This window comes from Phragmites australis, chromosome 24 (assembly GCF_958298935.1).
Source record: "Phragmites australis chromosome 24, lpPhrAust1.1, whole genome shotgun sequence".
NCBI classification, from domain to species: Eukaryota; Viridiplantae; Streptophyta; class Magnoliopsida; order Poales; family Poaceae; genus Phragmites; species Phragmites australis.
In genome coordinates, this window is record NC_084944.1 from 15,070,289 (window position 1) to 15,085,650 (window position 15,362).

Sequence of the window (15,362 nt, forward strand, 5' to 3'; positions counted from 1 at the left end):
ATTTTTGGGGATTATTTTAAAGGCATAAAAATCAACACAAGTTAGAAAAGCTTGCCTCTTTGGAGAATTTTCATTTGAAATTGGTGCAAGCTTTTTGGGTCAAACAAGGTAAAATGAATTATTTATGATTTATAGAAGCCAACAAAATTTGTTCCGCGAATTTTAGACCACAGTAAGACCTCCACTTTGATAACCACAGTGGTGAAGATATTTCTTTGCTGGTTACTGTTCATGCGGGACCCACTCGTCATCCTCCCTCCTCACCCAGCCGCGCTGCTTCCAGAGGGCGGCGCCGGCTTTGTTGACTTCCGCGGCCGGCAAACCCAACACGCCGTCGAGTCACCGACCGAGCCTTCGAGTGGAAGCATCGTCGGCCTTACCCCCCCCCCCCCTGGACGCTCTCTCGTGGTTTCTCTCCTCTCTCTCTCCCTCCCTTGCTCTCCCCATCGCCCAGCACACCACAGAGTAGAGCAGCATTGCGCCACGCCGCCGGCCAAATCCGATGCGCCACCGGCAAGCTCCCTCGAGCTCGAGCCGCGAGAAGCACTAAGGAGGATCGTCGAAGCCTCTCCAACTAATTCCCACGCGAATCCCCTCCCCTCTCGGTCGGATTTGGCGAGCTCATGCCGTCTTCCTCGGCGCCGGCGGCCTCCTTCCGCACCTCACCGTCGAGCTGCCTCGTTGCTGCTTCTTCGGCCCATTGAAGCGCTCGGTGAGCTTTCCGTCCCCCTTTTGAGTCTTGTGCGCGCGCTGGATTCCATTTGGCCCGTCGCCGGCGCCGTTCTCCGCGTGAACCAACCGCCGCCTTGCCATGGCGGTCACCGTCGGCCTAATTTCCATCGAGCCCGTCGCGAACTAGCTGCGCCCTTAGAACAGCATGCTTGCGTAGAAGCTACAGGAGTCCCCGGCCGAATCAGTTGCGCCGCTGTTCGTCGTCGGCACGTTGAAACCGAGCCGCCGTCGTGCTTGTTCCGCCGTGCGTCGCCGCTCGCTGTCCTCCGATCATCTCCGGTGACCACTTGTGCCACCAAAGAGTCCCCCTAAGTGTGCTGGTGCTGTTGATGCCCTCGGCCGGCTGAAGTTCGCCGCCGATCGCCGCCGGTGAAGCCAGACCGTGCCGCCGGCACTGTGCGGCCCTGCCCCGGTCAATTTTGACCCGGGTCAAACCCGCCGGGCCCACTGTCAGCCTCAGTGGCTAGCCGGCCGGGTGTGCAAAGAGTATTGCGGGCATTTTTAATAATCGGGAAACTCCAGAAAATACGAATTAGAATATTTGTTCAATGTTAAATCGGCTGGAATTTGTAAAATACATAGAAAATCGAATATATGTCCAAAAATTATGAAACTAATTTTGTTGGCCTTGTATTATCATACTCTGCACATGAAAAATACTAGGTGTTATGAAATATATAATTAAATTTATTCAATTAATGAAATGTGTTTAATCTTCAATAATTCATAAACAATTTTTGATAAGTCCAAAATTGGTAAATCCAATTTTTTTTAATCTTGTTAAATTATGCCATGTTCATTAAAAATGCTAGGGTTTATGAAATGCTTACTGAGGATTAATGAGTTATCAAAATGGTTTCAATCTTTAAACATTTTATAATTGGTTGGTCCATAAATCAAATTGTGTAAATCCTATTAGTGGGTTCCCTGTTCACTTAAAAGAGTTACCCTCATGTTAAGTATAGTTAGTTTTCTTTTAGGTTAAAGCTTAGAGTTAAGCTTAATCAATCTAGGAAGTTGTTAAATGTTAAACAATAATTCAAATAAGGAAATCCTTAAGGCTTTTAACTCATGGCATAAGTGCATTGCATCTCCACTGTTGTCTTACAGTGAAGCATCTTTCATTGCATGTCATTCATATTCATTACATTGCACGCGTGATTCTTTTAGGGAACTTCGACCCGGCGAACAAGGCGAACGAGTCTGTCCCCGGAGGTTCCCGCAGTGGTGATCGTGACTCGGGTAGCTGTGAGCAGCAGCTAGGGCAGCAAGGCAAGCATCGTTCATATTGCACCGTGTCTACTTTAAAATCTAATATGTTATCTACGCTTATGTATACATTGCATGTGTCGGGTACCGAGTTGGGTAGAACCTATGCCGATGCATTCTCCCATTTCGATCACGTGTCATATGCTTGAATTCCCCTCCTTCTAGTTTCCCTCTATTGGTTCCCTTGCAAGTTTGCATGTTTTTTGGTTTTCGGTTTTGATTTTCGTTTTGGTTTTTGGGCTGAAATTTCAGCACCTTGTGAGATCATTCTTCTTGTTGCTAGAGGCATAAAAACTCACATACGAGTGTATGCTCATGGGTCTTGAGTACCCTTGCCTCTAGATCATCAACTAGGAGAGGTTCCTTGCCCGGAGATCTTTTCTTTAAGCTGCAGTTTTTCACCTTTGCAGGATTATTTTTCTTGATGCTAGTGGCTTAAACATTCACATACTCATGTATTTGAGCGGGTCTTGAGTCCCATTGCCACTAGACTATCATCTTGGAGGATAATCTTGTCCGGTGTCTTTCTTCTCTAGTTTCTTTGAAAGTTGCGAGTTTTTATGCACAAAGACACATGGAATGGTCTTGAATGGAACCTATGGTTCATATTCCATCTGTGGAGTCATGTTTCCATGGAACTAGTCTTATTGCTTTGTCTCTCTAATTCTTTTGTTTCCGCTTGAGCGTTTTGAGGTGCGTTGGGTGAGAAATAGGAAAAGGCCATCTATTTCGAAAGAAATTTGTTGAGGCGCCTATTCACCCCCCCCCCCCCCTCTAGTCACTGTTCTTGTTCCTACATTTTAAGATGGGCAAACAGAAGTAAAAGATGACTTGATGGTCGTATCATTCTCTCCCCCTTGAAGCAAAGCCATCCTCGGCTTTGAGCAAATATCAAGCACTTCTTTCCTCTTGTTCAACTTGGTTTTGATGTCCTTGTTCTCCTAACAATATTGTTCTACAAATCTATTGCTTTGGTTTAAATGCTGCAATTTATTATGCAAGTCATGTCTAAAATAGGGTGGAACAAATCTGTTACGCATAGCCATCTTTAAAGCATCCTATATAGTAGGTTCTACCCCTTCTTTGCATACTCTATTCCACCAGTTGATGGCAAAACCTTTAAAATCACTAGTTGCTTGCCTAACTCTATGCATTTCAGGAACTAAATGAGCATTAAACTTTTCTTCTACTGACATCTCCTAATCTAAATATTTTTCAGCATCATAAGCACCCGCAAAAGGTGGTATAGTAAACTTAACATCTTAGCAAATGGATCATCATTAACACGTAGGTTATGTTGCTGAAAATTATTATCTCTCATACATTGATGGTTGAAGTTTAATCGGTCCTGTTGTCATGCATCGAAGGCGTCTTGTTCTTGCCTCAAAGTTTCACCATTTATAACAGACTCCTCTTGCTCATGGTTCGCGCCACGAGAATCCACACGCCTATGGTATGGTGGCTGATTAATCACTCCATCAAAGCGTGTATTGAGAATGGCAATACTATCATTAAGTCGTTGCAATATAGTGTTTGTCTCCGCAAGCTTCTTATCGAAGTCGTCAGTAATAGCTTGATTCAACACCATTGTGAGTTCTTCCCTCAAAACACACTCTTTCGCATCAGATGCTTCTCCTGCCATGGTTAGTCGAAGATAGAAAACAATGAAAGATAAATTATCCCTATCGACTACTAGGTGGTGGAGGTGGAGTCACACACTCTCAAGCGTCTACTACACTTATGCAAGTGTTCTTACCTATCACTGCGGTTGGCATAACCGGTGGCTGGTTTGTGATACCTTATCAGGTGCGAGTGAGGTAGTTGCAAGGGGAGAAACCATTCTAATCGAGAGAAGGTGTAGCTTGGACATGTAATATTTAGTAGCAAGGAATCGCAATAATTGAAATCAGATTAGTAAAGCTAAATAAAAGTCCACAGTATACGTAACAGTGGCTAGCCCGAACACGTTCCTAGAACTAGCTCAAACAAGCCAAAAATTATAACAGACACAAGCACAATGGAACAAAATTCGCAATGCAAACTGAATCTCTCTCTTTTTTCACCCATTGCTTCTCTTTTTGTTTTGCACTCTTTGCCTCTTTTTTTGCACTCTTTACTTTTTGCTTGCTTTGCTTTTCTTTTTTTTCTTTTTTTGTCAATGTGACACAAACTCAAAAACTCTTCTATTGTCTTTTCTATGACCAGTGAGGTACGTGTGTCACAAGCTTTTTCCGGAGAGCAGGGGTATAAAAGTAATAAAAAGATGGCTCTCTCTTTCTGAACTTTGGCTTGCTCTGTTTGGGCTACCGAGTCATACTCAAACTTTCTCGGACAATGCTCGATATGATGAGTTCGTAGGATGTCCGAAAGCAGCCAAAAACTGATAGACTATGACTAGGTGGTCGAACCCGAAAGGATGGTCGGATCCGAGAAGGTGGGCAATTCAGACTAAGTGGTCGGAGCGACTGGTCGGGACCCCGAGTGGGTGGTCAGAGTGATTGGTCGGGACCCCGAGTGGGTGGTCGGAATGCCTAGTTGGGATCCCGAGTGGGTGGTCAGAGTGCCTGGTCGGACCCTGAGTGGGTGGTCAAAGCGACTAGTGGTCGAACCCGAAAGGATGGTCGACTCGACTAGTGGTTGAACTCGAGTTTATGGTTAAAGCGACTAGTGGTCGAACACGACTTGATGGTCGACTCGACTAGTGGTTTAACTCGAGTAGATACACAATCTTAGCTATAGCAAACAAGGTCACACCGAGATACACGACGACTAAACAGCAAGACTCGATACTAGAAACTAGATCACAATGACATGACTAGCAATAAAGACACCGACAATGGACTCAAACTCAACAACGCGAATACTGAAAACAAAATTATGAAGGCTCAAAGTGGTTTGGACAGCGGTAAAACTAAGATCTAAATATTTTTGTGGGGCAATTTTCTGGACTCTAGGTAATGGAAAACGAAGAAACAAAGGGGATAACTGAGATTACCCAACGGGCAACCGAGGATCTGATACCACTTGATGCGCGTTTGCCCGATCTTCTGAAAGGTAATATCATAAGTCGATTGGTGGAGCTTCGACGTTGATGATCCAAAGGCTCCAAACAGAACAGATCGAGAACCCTCGCAACCACTACACCACTACTCTGTGCTTATCAAGCATGCCAAGACGTGATTGACCTCGCCAAGAAGGCTTTTCCTGCAAGAAAATTGATAACACAAGCAAGAATAGGTAGATACAATCTGAATATTGCTAACTACCAATGAAGTACTCGAGTTGGAGTTCAACAAACCGATAAATGGTGAAACTATCTAAATAGTATAATCTAAGCTAAATCCGAGCCTAAATTATGATGGCTACTGTGTATATATAGGGGGGAGATGAGGAGGTGGACCTAGGGTTCTGCAGCTGTGGAAAGAGGCATGCACAACCTAGACTCCGACCCAGACACGATTACAAGACTTGGCAAGGCCCAAAATGGTGGTGTAACACCTTATTTCTTCGACTCTGACAAAACTATAATGAATATTTGGTCGAGCTCATATCCATTAGAAAGGGCTCATCGTAAGCTTTCCAGAATGTCCAAGATTGCTTAAAACGGACTTCGTATGAGAGAATCATGCCTGTTTTACTGACGTGTAGTCCTGAAACTCGACCATGACCATGACTAGAGCTTAGCCTCGAGTTTGAGTAGACTTGGCCTTCAAGGGGTGATGTTCGGGTAAGGTTGTGGTGCTTCTTCCATGTTCCTAAGCAACAAAACAACACAAAACTTAGCAGTATTTTATTCTCTACGAAGAAAATATGAACAATAAGGAACAAATTCACCATGTGTATATTCGAGGGAGCCATGGGTGCATCAATAGTTGTGGTATAGATCTAGAGGAACTCAATGAGATTCATGCTCCTATTGTACTTCTCGATTGACCCAGGACAATACCGTACTGGCTAGTTCATGTTTCATAAATCTGAAGAGAAGACCTGGCACCCGTTGATGGAACCTTGCTCGGTTCAAGTGGCCACGGGTGATCTACCCAAAGGGGTAGGAGAACGGCTCTGGCTCAAGCGGTGCCGAGACATCCTCTGATGAGACTGTTGGGGTGTAGTTGGTGCCTCCTTGGGGTGGTTCGAGCGCCTCCGCTGGTTTATAACTTCATGCATATCATTGATCGAATGATCTCTGACTGGAGAGACCCTTCGGCGGTTAGTTGTTCGGTTATCTTCCCAGGTTTTCTTGTTCAGGGGATTGCGCCTCTGTGATTCGGATCCATCATGAGAAAGGGGTGGTGCAGGACTTTCCTCGATTAGAGCTATTCTTGGCGATGGCTAGATAGGAGTTCTCGCCTAGGTGATGGCCCCGTTTTCCATGCCGGTTACTCAGTTGATCCAGCCCTTACTGGTTGGGTCATTATATCTGCAATCGGAGGACGCATAATATCCTCTTGTAGAAGGAAGAACCTCTGTGTTGTTGCAGATCTATATCATCAAGCCCCCTTCTGATGGTTTGGAGACATTAAACCCTGTGCTTCGTTAGGGTTTTAGATTTGAGGGGCGTGGCCAGCGGAAGCTGATCGTCGCTCGAAATTGGAGTAGCGGAGATCTGCATGTTTGTAGGATCGTAATCATGATTACCTAGACTATCATCCCAGTTTCCAATGGTGAAGACTTCTCCGAGGTAATCTCCACTAGAGGAGGAGTTCAGATCCATCATGAATTTTTCTTCGAATTGCTCCCAATAGGTATCTCGACAATCCATGTTATCAAAAGCCGTGGGGGAGGATCCTGACTTGTGATGAACATCGCTTTCATGATTCTCTTGGCAGCTGAGTGATTCGAACTTCATTCCATAGTTCTTGGCGCATTGATCCATAAAGTGACTTATCTCACCGCTGGAGTCATCGCCAGATAGCTCTTCATCGAGGTCCACCCGATCAACCGCCGGCTCGTCGGTCATGGGGGTGAACCTGTCGTAGAACCTCTCGTCTGGGAAGCCGATCCTAGGTGCATGCTTAGGTGAAGTCGACGGCATATCTTGTGTAGATGTTTTAACACCTATTGTCATGATCCCTACGGACAGTGCCAACTGCCGACAATTGGTGAACTACCAATCTTATGAACTTATAGAAGAGATAGAGGATGCTTCGAGTAGATGTATCACATAGTACACAAAGACGTATTTATATGGGGCATGGAAATTCTGCCACTCTACCATCTAGTAGAATGGCAAATTTTCCACTGGGCCCACTGTCATAGACTCATGAGGACCCATTTGTCATTTTCAGCGAGGAATTGTCACTCCGGTAGAGTGGCAAAAGTTAAATATTCCTATTTATACAGGTTCAGACCTCACTTGGAATAATAGCTCTAAGTCTTGTTTCTCCTTTTATTATTCTCTGAGGCTATTAAAAGGGAGGTGCGTGGCTAGACTTGATGGTCTACACCTAGTCGGATGGCTTTCTTACATGTAGTCGGGGGGAGTTGATAATACAAATCTAACTGCAGAAGGCTTAATGGATGTAGATCTTTCGCTGGATTCAATGGTGTGTGATGACTTAGATGAGCTTGAGTCTCCTTGTCCCCCGCATGGTCCCCTGGCTCCGTATATATGGGAGATCGTCGTACGACCTCTAGAGTTCTTCCTTCCTGTTTTTGGAGATATTTGACATCGAGCGCTGGTCAAATCGGCATCATGGCCTGGCCAAGCCTAGGCAAGATCGAGGCACGGCCCACACAGCTCACGTAGGCACAATCTGCTATCGTGTTGTGCCGTGTCAGGCGACATGCTGAGGTTACCACGAGCCACTAGGCAACCATGTGGTGCCATGCTCACCCACTACACCATCGGCCTGACGAGTTGCGATAGCCAATTAAGCACGTGAAGTCTAGTGGACATTTAAAATAGAAAAATAGAAAAACTCAAAACAAATAGTAAAAAGATTCAATAAATATAAAACAAATTAGAAAATATAAGGAAAAAATTATAAATGGACCGTGCCTAGATGGACCGTCCTATCTCACCTTGCCATGCCGACCCATGTCCCATCATAGCGTATCGTGCTGGTCCATCATGTCAAAGCGTCGGTCAGGTACAGCCGGACATATCATGTTGTCCCTATAGTAACGGGCCTCAAGTCAGCCCATTTTACACAGCCCTTCGGCCACCTCTAGCTATTACCCAGACCATTATCTATAAAGTCAATATCCAGACTGGCGAAGAAGGCTGATTGCCCATAGGGAGAGAAGAACAAATCCAACGTCGGACATGCCGCCCACACCTTACACCCAATGCACCACACGACACCTGAACCACTCGGACGCGTGACTGACTTGGCCCTCTCGCCTCGCAATTGCCATGGACCCAACGCACTCGCACGCAGACACGCAGACACGCAGACTCCTCCTGTACGTATACTTGCGGTGCACACCCTTCCTTTCCACGTCAACGTGACGGACCAACCGAACCATCGCAAGCGCACTCTTATTCCCTTCCCTCGCTCCTTCCCTTTCCCCCCGCGCACTACCACCACATCGTTCGGTCCAAACCCAGCAACGTTTCGACATGCTGCGGAGAAGAGCGGCCGCCGTGTTGCTCCCTGTCCTCCTTTTCGTGGCCGCCGTGGCGGCGGATGAGGAAGCGTTGCCGGTAGAGCCCATGGAGCTGTACTTCACGCCAGCGGAGCTCGCGCGCATTGCGGGGTACGGCGAGGAGCCGGTGTCGTCGGTATCCGTGTCCGGGCAGGTCGCCTGCGAGCTCTGCCTCCGGCCCGGCTCCGACCTCCTCACCTTCGAGCTGCCAGGTGACTACCGGTTCATTGCTCTCGAGAATTCATCGCTATCTTGTGTTTTGGAATACGAGGTTTTTGATTAATCGGCCGCTGTATGATTGAATCCCTCGCTTCAAGAGCTCTTTCTTCGATAGTACCGTTAATTACTATGTTTCATTCATTCATTCGCCGTAGTCGTTTATCCAGTTGCTGTTATACATAACCAGTAAAAATGCAATCGTATGCTTCACAATCTCAACAGTAGGTGCGACTGGTGCAACGGTAGGACCTAAGGTATCATTGGGTCATCTTGAATTGCTTTTTCTTTCATTAACTCACAAAATCACAGGCTTAAAAATTCTGGCATAGTACTATGGGCGTTGAGACGTTTACATTCCGACCCAATTGCCACAAAAAAAAACGCATTTCGGTCACCAGACTGTCCCCTAAACTCTACAAAACGCCCTGAAACAAATGACCATTCTGGGTCTAGGCAGGAAAAATTCCATTGAATTATTCAGAGACGACCAGTCGTTGTCGCGGCGGCTGTTGGCCGGTAAACGCCGACGGGTGGGCAAGAACGGCAAGGAAATGAAAGGGAAGAAACAAAGCAAGGAAGCAGAGTGGTGTCCTCTCTCGGACAGAGTACACGACGGACGACCTTGTAACCTCTTCACAAAGGCCAGGGCACCCGATTCTGCAACTTCATTGGGCGTACACGACCGAGAATGATTAGCCGTCGAGGACCACGTACTTTTCGATCCATTTGGTGGCTCGGTCACATGTGTCACGCAGGTCCCGTAGCACGGTGACGGATTCACGAGGAGTACTGGTACCGCTTGAAAAGGCCGTTAGAGCTAACAACGTTTGGTGCACGGTTGCTATATATATTGGTCAAGGCTCTGAGTTTAGTGACTCATGTGCGCTGGTGTTATGCCAATCGGTTTAGTTGCTGTTTAGTTCTTCTTTCCTTTTCAGAATTAATAAATATTTATTTAGAGGGTTCAATTAGGCCAATCAGTTTGATGGTTTAGATGCTTGTATCCCGATCAGTGATCTGTTAAGCCTGGTTTGAACCTCGGTCTACTTTTTCCAGCAAAAATTGTCGGTAATAAAAGCAGGACGTACAGATTGTACTTACTACCAAATTTTATATGCGACAAGGGAACATAATTGTTAATCCCTTGTCGTAGCTCAACGTTTCGATGCCACTGATGTTGCCGAGACAATACAACAGAGCTATTCCAGAAAAAACAATAGAACAGAGCATTTTTATTAGGGAAAACTGCAAAAAAAAATCCCAAAGTCACTTGGATTTTAACTTTCCCACCTAAAGTTGTTTTGTTGCAAAAAAAACCCGCCAAAAGTTTGACTTTATTGCAAAAACCCCCCTAAAAATTCAAAAACATTAAAAAATCATTAAAAATTTCTAAAAAAAAACTAGAGACAATTCTAAGACCTTCTATAAAATTTGTTTTCAAAAATAATATCCTTTGCATCATATTTCATGGAGAGGAAGTTTGGAAAAAAAAGAAAAATGTGCAGCTCATTTATTAACTCATGTTATTTTAACTTTTTCATGTCTACCATTATTTTTTCTACACAAATAATTGTTTAAGTAAACTAATAAAAGTGTTTTCACTAATTTTGGGGTGTTATGGATTAGTTATGAATTAATCTATCTGCAACATATTTACTCAATCCTGCATGTTACAATAACTATTTCAAGATTTCATGTATTTTTATAAGATAGAGGATCATGTAAGAAGACTAAAAAATTTCATTTCATGATTTTTGGATTAGTAAATAATTAACTATGCATTTAACTCGAATTAATAAATGAGTTGCACGTTTTTCTTTTTTTTCAAACTTACTCTCCATGAAATATGATGCAAAGGATATTATTTTTGAAAAAAAATTTCACAAAAGATCTTATAATTGTCTCTAGTTTTTTTAGAATTTTTTGTGATTTTTTAAAAAAAATTGAATTTTTGGGGGTATTTTTGCAACAAAATCAAATCTTTGGGGTTTTTTTTGGCAACAAAACAACTTTTGGGGGGAAAAGTCAAAATCCAAGTGACTTTTGGGGGGGGTTTTGCATTTATCCCTTTTTATTATAACCCATCTTAGCTGTAGTTAGGCAGCAAAAGCTTGTAAATTTTGGGTACTAGTGGAGCTGATTCAAAAACAACAAAAAACAAAAAAAAGGAACCACGGGGTGGCGGTTACAAGGCTGTAGGATATTATAGAGCACTTACTATTAGAGATACAGTTAAAGAAACATAACCCAAGAAACTAAGTAGTAGGAGGAATACTTTTCAAGTACATATCTCTGCTCCATATCAACGTCAATTAGGTAAAGTATTCAGACTTGTTGCAACTAATATCCCTGCCAGTCAACTCAACGTTATCCTAGTTTTTTTTTTCTTGGTCAATCATGGACACGGTTAGTTCTCCTAATTTTCATCTGTCTGGTCAAGTCTACCCATTGGCATGCTTTGGGCAAAAGGACTATAGTCTAGCGCCGATCTTGATCAGTTCCTTTCTGCGTGTCATCATTCAGACAATGGCTCCAAGGAAAAGGAGTTATTTGACCTATATAGATTCTAGCCACTGTCTGATTTGATACGTACAATGCCAGTGCTATCTGTTTGTCGAGATGCACTCTTCTCTTTGCAGTGGCGCCATCAGTGCGGATAGAAAATATTGTAAAAAGGGGCTTTAAGGGCTGGTTGGTTGTTTGTATAGGAGGATTCTAACACGATAGATATTTATAATTTTAGTAAAATATATTTGGTTGTCTGCATATGCTATTTTAATCTAACTCGGCGTACGTAAATGTACGTTTTAATCCGTAGTCTAGCTCGACGAATGTAGGCTTTTGTATCCACATATACATGCGGATCTACTTATCGGTGTCACAAAATCATCTTCATACGAGCAACCAATTATAATCTCAACTCTTGTATCTGCTCATGCGGTCTCAGATTCGGTCAACCAAACAGAAATTTAACTCAGCTTGTCTAAACAGATATAACCAACCAAACACTCTGACTCCGCTCAGTCTACTTCTCCTCAACCTGCATATATAGTCCATCCAAGCGAGACCCATACGGGCGGCCAATCACACCCTTAAATGTTGAGGCGATGTGCAATCACTCGGTCTACTTCCCATGAATTGCATCATTGCATTCATTTAGGGCGTGTTTGGTTCTCCCGATGAGGTTTCGTAGAGCTGCATTGTATAAGCAGCCTGAGTGAAAGCAGACTGAGCGAAGTTATATTAGTTGAAAAGAAGAGTGTTTGGTTGGTTGTATTTGTTTGAACAGATTGAACTGAGTTTTTATTTAGTTAACCGGATCTAAAACCGTAAAAAATGGATGAGAATTGATTATGATTGGTTGCTCGTATAAAGATAATTTTATAATATTAACAAGTGGATCATCATGTATGAGCGGATGCAGAGATTGCATCTGTTAGGTCAGACTGTAGAGTAAAACTCGAATTGAGCTTCACTCACAGGCTATGAAAACCGTATATTTGCATCAGCTGATTCAAATTAGAACAATAGATATAAACAACCAAACACCTATTCAAAATTATACGTATTCACTGACCAGACTAGAGCAAATCCGGGGACAAACACACCTTTACCCTCCGTGTCCATGGCTGTACAGTAAATTCGGTTTTGCATTTAGCGAGGTGTCAGCGCGTGAGTAGCGGTTCCTCCGTTTGTAAAGATTCCTGATATGCCTGCCCATCTTGCACGAATTGATGTTTCAATTTTTTGAGATTTTTTCCCATTGGAAAAATTCTGATTAATACCATTACGGAACGTGCAAACTCACAAAATATTGTTGATGCAATTGTGACTACTGCGTCCTGGGGATGAAAATTCACATGTAAATGACACATTAGGGCCTTGTCTGGATTATCAGAGAGTTTAGTTCACGTGAGCAGAAAGAAATCCCCGCCCATCCACGTGGATGGGCATCGGATTCGGCATATCTAAACGAGGCATAAGTGGTATTTTTCGATTTTTTTTTTACTTTCACAAGTGTTCTAGATGAAAATTTCACTGTTCATTCGCTATAAAAAATTAAAGATCCGCTGGCAAAAAATGAAAGTTCAGTTACGGACACAATCAAATGGCTCACACCGAATTAGTGGATGCTAGTAGCTAGTTAGTATGATTTCCATTGAAATAGGATAATTTGAGTGTTTCAAAAATCAGTGAGAGCACCTATAAAAAACACTGAGAATAGAACTGAACGAATTTCCAAATTAACACATGATATAATAGCATTTGTTCTTTACCACATGCGTATCTTGGTAATTTTCCATTGGGTGATGAATTCCGTATTTGACTGAACCAGGTGCTAAGGTTGCAGTAATCTGCGAAACTGAAGGTCGCAACCAGGTGGCGAACTCCGCATTTGCAACAACTGACGAGTTTGGCAACTTCACAATAGATCTCCCTTCCCAGCTCCACGCCACACCAAACCTGGAGACGGCCTGCGTTGTCAAGGTGCTTCAGATCCCTATAGATTCCTTGTGCCGCCTTCGCCACCGCCTTGGATCCACCTATGGCCTCAAGCTATCCTCGGGGGAGGACGGCGTCCGCGCCTACACCACTGGGGTGATACGGTTGCAGGACAGCAATACATCACATTGGGGTGATACGGCTGCAGGACAGCAATACACCATCACGTAAGTGTGTGAATGTAGAGAACAGAACTAATAGGAGGTAAACATGAAAATTAAAGTGATAGGAGACGAACAATTGTATGTCAAACGATGAGTTCACGTTTGTTTAACTTTTGAAAAAAAGTAAAGAGTAAGAGATGAGATGAGATATTAACTGGGCCTCTGGTATAGCAGGAATCAAGCATGCAAATAAATGCATATTTATATCTGTATATATCTAAGCAACGTGAATGCGAGGGAATCGGATAGAGTTCTTCTGCAAGGAGTTACTTGACTGGGAAAATTTCATAATAGCAACAAGGAAAGAAATAGTTTCGTTAAATACCACAAGTTGGATAAATAAGATGTACATCGTACTCCATTTATCAATGATAGAATGTGTGGTAGCACAAGAATGTAAATTATCTAAATCAAAATTCTCCAGTTGAGAGTCATATACAAAGCTTTGTTGCCAAAAGCACCAGGATTTGGGCCTTAGGAGCCTACATGTGAACCGTGTTGGTAACATGCGCAAAAATCTAACAACCAGATTTTACACGAAGATATATTTTATAAACTACAACAAATGAACAAACTTCTAACCCTAGCAGCAAGCAACAAAACCAAAAATCCATTAGGGACATCAAGAACTCACAGTCGGGTTGATGAAGGGATGAATTTGATGATATATCGATTCGCAGCTGTGCAGATCGTAGACGAAGCAGCACAGAGCAGTCGCGCAAATGCGCTGCCTAGAAACCTTATTGCCGTCCCTCGTACGAGCTTCACGATGGCAAGGCCTCGGAGATACCGCTCACCCTCCACCCCTAGTGCACGCCAAGGAGAAGGGCCGACGAGATCCGGCAATGCAGCACACCAAAATAGTGATCTAGATAGATGGAGAAGGACGAATGGAGCAGAAAGTTCTCTCCTCCTAAAGCCTAGATGTCTCTAGGAATTATATGGAATTGGCTGCCCTCTTGGAGCCGTTTCCTCTGATAAAAGCCCACTAATTGGCATCCTCTCATAACTGACCAAATACTCCCGTGATTATGGCATTGAACGCAATTAAAGGGGAGAACATAAAAAAAAGGATTTGCTATTTTGTGCTGCCACACCACATCACGCTATTTTCACGTGAAAATACGCAAATATGTGCACGTGCATGCGTGTGAATATAGCAAAGCCTATTCTATCTTTCTCATTTCTCTATTACAAAGAGAGGAGAGAACTCTACTATTTAAATTGGTCGACATTATATGGGATTAGATATTTTTGCTTTGCATTCTCATGAATAGGCCTTATATAAGCCACATCCCAACAAACCGCGTGTTTGGTTTACTGCCCACACAAGCCATACCAAAATTGGTAATACCCATGTATTTTGGTCACCATTAGGTTCTATGCTAAAATTTGGTGTTATGCCATCTCCAACAGAAACTCTAAAAATTCACCCTCTATTACACTATTATAACATCACCTAACACTATTATATTTCCTCTATTTTCTTCATCTCCAACAGACATTGTCGGAGAGTGAACTCCTCAAGCGGGGATCCGGAGGGATCCCTTTGAGATTCAGCCGAGGGGATGATTCTGAACCCGCCTCGTACGTGAAATAAATGGGAGTAAATTAGATGCAGGTGGAGTGGAATGATCGGATGCAAGAGGAAGTAATGCTCAGGGGATTTTTAGACAGGTTCGGGCCGCACTGAGCGTAATACCCTACTCATGTGTGTATGCTATAAATGCTCTGAGAATGTCTCTCTGAGGATCTGCCGTGTTACAAGAATATTTGTCTAAGTCTAAAGCTTCGTGTTTCTTCCGTCGTCGTCATCCGGAGTTCGTCTGACGTGCTCTTGTGTATTCGGTCGATCCAAATCTTGGTCCGTCTTCTCCAGGGAGC

General features: G+C 43.5%; 1 protein-coding gene across 1 annotated transcript; it reads left to right on the forward strand.

Annotated features, from left to right (window-relative positions):
- The first annotated feature begins 8,465 nt into the window (after window positions 1-8,465).
- On the forward strand, window positions 8,466-13,692 carry LOC133906930 (uncharacterized). Its single transcript, XM_062348895.1, has 2 exons — window positions 8,466-8,804; window positions 13,148-13,692. Exons 1-2 carry the CDS (start codon window positions 8,567-8,569, stop codon window positions 13,483-13,485), a joined length of 576 nt encoding a protein of 191 aa, XP_062204879.1. The 5' UTR covers window positions 8,466-8,566; the 3' UTR covers window positions 13,486-13,692.
- The last annotated feature ends 1,670 nt before the right edge of the window (window positions 13,693-15,362 follow it).

Coding starts and splice junctions, on each gene's coding strand:
- LOC133906930 (XM_062348895.1), top strand. CDS start 8,567: ATGCTGCGGAGAAGAGCGGCCGCCGTGTTGCTCCCTGTCCTCCTTTTC. Junction 8,805..13,147: donor CCTCACCTTCGAGCTGCCAG/GTGACTACCGGT, acceptor TGACTGAACCAG/GTGCTAAGGTTGCAGTAATC.